This window comes from Mus caroli, chromosome 11 (genome assembly GCF_900094665.2).
Source record: "Mus caroli chromosome 11, CAROLI_EIJ_v1.1, whole genome shotgun sequence".
Classification (NCBI taxonomy): Eukaryota; Metazoa; Chordata; class Mammalia; order Rodentia; family Muridae; genus Mus; species Mus caroli.
The window spans coordinates 70,393,434-70,399,113 of NC_034580.1; the positions used below are offsets into that span (position 1 = coordinate 70,393,434).

General features: G+C 49.0%; 1 protein-coding gene across 1 annotated transcript; it reads left to right on the forward strand.

Annotated features, from left to right (window-relative positions):
* On the forward strand, positions 1–2,799 carry Tlcd2 (TLC domain containing 2). Its single transcript, XM_021178102.2, has 4 exons — positions 1–385; positions 564–646; positions 853–935; positions 1,559–2,799. The coding sequence occupies exons 1-4, from the start codon at positions 213–215 to the stop codon at positions 2,048–2,050; spliced, it is 831 nt and encodes a 276-aa protein (XP_021033761.1). The 5' UTR covers positions 1–212; the 3' UTR covers positions 2,051–2,799.
* Positions 2,800–5,680: the final 2,881 nt, after the last annotated feature.

Here is a 5,680-nt window from a genome sequence, read left to right on the forward strand (position 1 = left end):
CGCCAATCACTGAGCAGCCGAGAGGTAGGGGCGTGGATAAGCCAGGGAAAGTTACAACTCGCTGGAAAGATAATGCAGACCAGGAAGCCCCGGGCACAGCAGGGTGGAAAAGCCAGATCCCGACTCCGCCGGAGGGGGGCCCCTTTGAGGTCCTGGGCATCGGGTGCCAGGATCAAAGAAACTGACTGAAACCTAGCTGATCTGTCCAGACTATGGCATCCTGGGGACTCCTTGTGGCTGGCGCTTCTTTCGCGGCGTTTCGGGGACTGCACTGGGGGCTGCAGCTGCTGCCCACCCCGAAATCTGTTCGGGACCGCTGGATGTGGCGGAACATTTTCGTTTCGCTGATACACAGCCTACTCTCTGGAGTAGGGGCGCTGGTCGGGTGCGGAACTTGGGGACTGACAAAGCACTGAGGGGCGGGGTGGAAAAGAGGGCCCAGAAGACTAAAGTTGGAACCTTTTGGAGTGGAACTGGTTTGGGTTGTGGATGGGTGGGAGTACCCGGTGGGAGAATGGATCTAGGTCTGGGAGAAATTGACCTTAGCTCTTTGTCTTCTCCAGGCTGTGGCTGTTTCCTCAAATGGTCACCGACCCAATTAATGATCACCCACCGTGGGCACAGGACCTAGTAGCAGTGTCAGTGGGTGAGTGTACAGAAAAGGCTGAATCAGGAAAGGCCTTGTTGGACCGGGAATTCTAGGTTCCTCCCTCATCTTTGGAATGGAGCAGGTGTTGCTGGAGGTTTGCTGTGAGGAATTAAGGACCTGAGAAAAGTGGGACTTGAGATGTCTCTCTAGGCTGTGCATCAGCTCTGAGAGAGGAGCCTCATAGTCTTCTCCGGTGCCTTCAGGTTATTTCGCTGCAGATGGAGTTGATATGCTGTGGAACCAGACATTGGCTCAGGCCTGGGACCTTCTCTGTCACCATTTGGCGGTAAGACTCTGAAGAGAGAAGCCAGGTAGAAAGGGAGCATGTCCAACTCAAGAGCCCAACCTCTCTCTTCAGTGTTCTGTCCTCTGACTTTCCCACAAAGCCCCTTGAAAACCTATCCTCCCAGACTTGGATTGAGTTGGAGGGAGGTTTTGACTGCTAGCCACTCCTGGGCACTGCCCAGGGAGTTTGGTTCCCTCACAAACCTCCAGCTGATCATGAAATCATTGAACCCAGAGTTTTGCTGAGAAGGAAGAGTTGTAGTTTTGGGTGAGGGAATGAGGAGAGAAAAAAAAAAAAAAAAAAAGCCAGGAATGAAAGCTAGGGTGTGCTATGGAAATAGTGTGGCTTGGGGTGAGAGAGCCTCTGGTCCAGGGCTGCTCATACCCCCTAGATAAGGGTCAGCAGAAAGGCCAGGATTGGAGGCAGTCCTAAAAAATGCTTGGGTAATATAAAGTGAATAAATAAAAAATAAATAAATAATAATTTTTAAAAAGCTAATACCTGGAAGGATGAGGCAGAGAGGAGAAAAACCATGCGTGGGTACCCCCAGGATAAGGAGTAGGTGCTGGGACCTGATGGGTACAGGTCATGCAAAGCCCTCTGACCTTGAACCTTGCCTGCAGGTAGTGAGCTGCCTCAGCACCGCTGTTGTGTCTGGCCACTATGTGGGCTTCTCTATGGTATCCCTGCTTCTGGAGCTGAATTCCATCTGTTTGCATCTACGGAAGCTACTGCTGCTATCCCATAAGGCCCCATCCTTGGCCTTCAGAGTAAGCAGTTGGGCCAGCCTGGCCACCCTGGTTCTCTTCCGCCTTCTGCCTCTGGGATGGATGAGTCTGTGGTTGTCCCGGCAGCACTACCAGCTGTCTCTTGCTCTGGTTCTGCTTTGTGTGGCTGGGCTGGTCACCGTGGGCAGCATAAGCATCTCCACGGGGATCCGAATTCTGACCAAGGATATCTTGCAGTCTCGGCCCTACCCGTTTATCCTCATGCACAAGGAAACCAAGACATGTGAGCCTGTTGCCAGGAACACGTCCACTCTCAGTCTGAAAGGTGTGGAGGTTTTCTCTTCTGTCAGCCCCCAGGGAGGAGGGGCTGGGAAGAGGAGATGGTAGCCCACGGCATAGTCTACTGTGTAGCAAGGACTAGACTGTATCATCAGCATCTCAGGACCTCTTTCAGCTAACTCACTTCTCTCCCCTTCCAAGATGCAAGAAGAAATGTGGATGTTAGTGGCTACATGGGAACCTAGGCTACTGCTCACTGAATTCCTTTGCTCCCGTGTAAGGCAATGGGAGAGGAGGTCCTTCTAGAATCAGAGGCCTGGCATGGAGGGAGTAGAGCCAGAAGCAGAGAGACCTCATTTATGATCAAATGCTGGACATGAGATAAGAGCACAAGAAACATATCTGTTACCAGGAGGGAGGGGCATGGCAGTTGCCAGTGACAGACGGAAGAAGCCAGGCCATGGCACTTGCTACTGATCCTTCTGATCGATCCCCTAGTCAGACTGCAAGTCCCAGGTTATACCCAACCCTCCTCTACTATGTACAGCCTTTCTAATTCTTGTGTATCTTCTGACCTTTTTAAAGAAATGTGAATTCTTCGATGAACATGGTGTGTCTCCTAAGGCAGCACAGGAGCCCCAAACCATAAAAGGGACTAAAGCATCCAGTGTGATCACCCAGTGCTAAGCATCCAGTGTGATCACCCAGAGCTAAGCATCCAGTGTGATCACCCAGAGCTAAGCATCCAGTGTGATCACCCAGAGCTAAGCATCCAGTGTGATCACCCAGTGCTAAGCATCCAGTGTGATCACCAAGTGCTAAGCATCCAGTGTGATCACCCAGTGCTAAGCATCCAGTGTGATCACCCNGTGTGATCACCCAGTGCTAAGCATCCAGTGTGATCACCCAGTGCTAAGCATCCAGTGTGATCACCCAGTGCTAAGCATCCAGTGTGATCACCCAGAGCTAAGCTATTCAGGGCTTTGTGGTGTTTTGAGCATTGAGGCAGAGGCACAGCACGGTAGAAGAGCCTCCCACCCATCTCTAGAGGGGCGGGGTCACTGGCTGACCCTCTTCTGGAGTCTTTTAAAGGCTCTCTCCTCCCTATCTCTGCATATCTCCTCCCTGTCTAGTCTGAAAGCCTAGAATACAGAACTGTAGAGCAGATTGAGGTTACTGTTGTACTGAATGGCAGGGCAGAAAGTGATAACTCTTCGTCATCAATAGAAAAGGAACAGGAGGGCTGGAGAGTTAAGAGTTAAGAGCATTAAGCAATTAAGCGGTTAAGAGCACTGATTGCTCTTCCAGAGGTCCTGAGTTCAATTCCCAGCACCCACATGGTGGCTCACAACCATCTGTAATGGGACCTAATGCCCTCTTCTGGTGTGTGTCTGAAGTCAGCTACAGTGTACTCATGTAAATAACAAAATAAGTAAATCTTTAAAAAAAAGAAAAAAAATACAGGAACAAAAAGAAGAGGCACGAAAGGCCTTTGCTTGTTTGGTTTTTGTTTTTTGAGACAGGGTTTCTCTGTGTAGTCCTGGGCTGTCCTGGAACTCACTCTGTACACCAGGCTGGCCTTGAACTCAGAAATCTGCCTGCCTCTGCCTCCCAAGTGTTGGGATTAAAGGCGTATGCCACCACGCCCAGCTAGGAAAGATTTTTAAAAAGTACTGCCAAGCCAGGCAGTGGTGACACATACCACACTTGAGAGGCAGAGGGAGGCAGATCTCTGAGGCCAACCTGATATACAGAGGAGTGAGTTCCAGAGCAGCCAAAGACAGAGAAACTCTGTCTTGAAAAAGAAAGAAACGAAGGAAGGAAGGAAGGAAGGAAGGAAGGAAGGAAGGAAGGAAGGAAGAAAAGCACTGCTAAGAATTGAGCTAAGAAGTGAAGGAAGAAAAAGACAGAGGATAAGGAAGACAGATGTGCACAGATAGAGGTCTGGAAAGAAGAGAGAAAAATTAAACCCATCGAGAATCTAGGCACAGAGATCTCAAGGGTGAGGAAGAGCAAAGCTGCCGCAGACATAATGAGAAAAGTAGTTATGGAGGCTAAGAGGAACCCAAATCATAGCATTGGTAAAAATGATTACAAACAACCAGGCAAGAAAAACAAGAATGTGGGCAGAAAGGGACCCCAAGAAAGAACCAGCACATGTACACATCAAAATACTAAAAGCAGACTCAGGAGAGATGGATGATAGTGGCAAATGGAGAGATTAACAGTGAGGAGAGGTGGAAATAGAGATGAGGGGGATTAGAGAGGGGTCTGAGATGGTAGAGGCAGGCAAGAGGAAGGGTTGCTATATAGAAACAGGAAGCATGATGGGCAGAAGGACAAAGCACAAGTGGTGAAAACACACAGACAGTCTGACAAAGAACAGAGACCAGCGTCAGAATCAGAGATGTGCAGTGAGACAGAAGGATAAACCAGGGCAGAGATGAACTATGGGGGAGGATGGGGTGGGTGACAGGATGGGGATGTGATAACTGGATAACATCCAAAGGAAGCAAAGACAAGGAGGAGGAAGAGAGAAAGAGAGAGAGAGAAAGAGAGAGAACATTGTATGAGATCTCCATTACAGTCAGGAAAGCAGGAGCGAAGAGAGGTAAATAACAAAGACTAGAGCCTGGCAAAGTGGCACATGCTGATATTGCTAGCACTTGGGAATGACAAGCAGAAGGATCAGGAGTTCAAGGCCAGCCTGGGCTACAAGAGACCCTGTTTCAACAAACAAACAAACAAACCAAAGAAGAGAAAGCAAAAACTGGACATGGCAGCCGGAACATTATCTGGCATTCATAAGGTCCTGAGTTCAATGCCAAGTTGGCAGTGCCTAGTTTGATAAGGGTCTGGCCACCCTGGAATACCATGGCTAACTGAACACCTTACCCAGCAACTTGCTGATAGACTGCCTTCCAACAAAAGGGAGGTACTTCGCTGAGGAGAGAACATTGAGCCCTATTGTATATGAATAAATTGCTGTGCAAATGATTTCATCAGTCTCTTGTGAATGTGATTGCTTTGAGTCATTTTTCTTGGCTCCAGTGTTATCCTGGTCTGCAGTGTGGTGTGGAGTTGTGGAAGCTTTGAGTTGGGAGGGTTTCCTGTTAAGGTTTCTCTGGCTCTTTTCTTTCCTCCCGGTTTTTGTTTTGTTTGTCTGGTGTGTGTGTGTGTGTTAGAAGTTGGTATGGATGATGTAGTGAAGACTGGCATTAGATATATCTGGATCCCCCTGCCTCTACCTCTTAGACACTGTGAGTATGGAAGTGTACCACCGCACCAGGCCAGGCTAGAATATTCTCTGATCTACAAATACCTAGAGTATTATTAGATCCTCTGTGATCAGAAAACAAACCCAGGGGGCCACAGAAATGCCTTAGTAGGTAAAGACATAACCTGCGTTTTTTTGTTCTATGTGTGTGTGTGTGTGTGCTCATGAGCATGCGCGCAAGAGGGGGGAGAAGGGGGACTGGCTGGCTGGCTGGCCTGGAATTCACAGAGATCCACCTGCCTCGGCCTCCTGAGTGTCAGGTACCAGGATCAAAGGTATGTGCCACCACACTTGGCCTAACTGCCTGTCTTAGTTAGGGTTTTACTGCTGTGAACAGACACCATGACCAAGGCAAGTCTTTTAAAAAAACAACATTTAATTGGGGCTGGCTTACAGGTTCAGAGGTTCAGTCCATTATCATCTAGGTGGGAGCATGGCAGTATCCAGACAGGCATGGCACA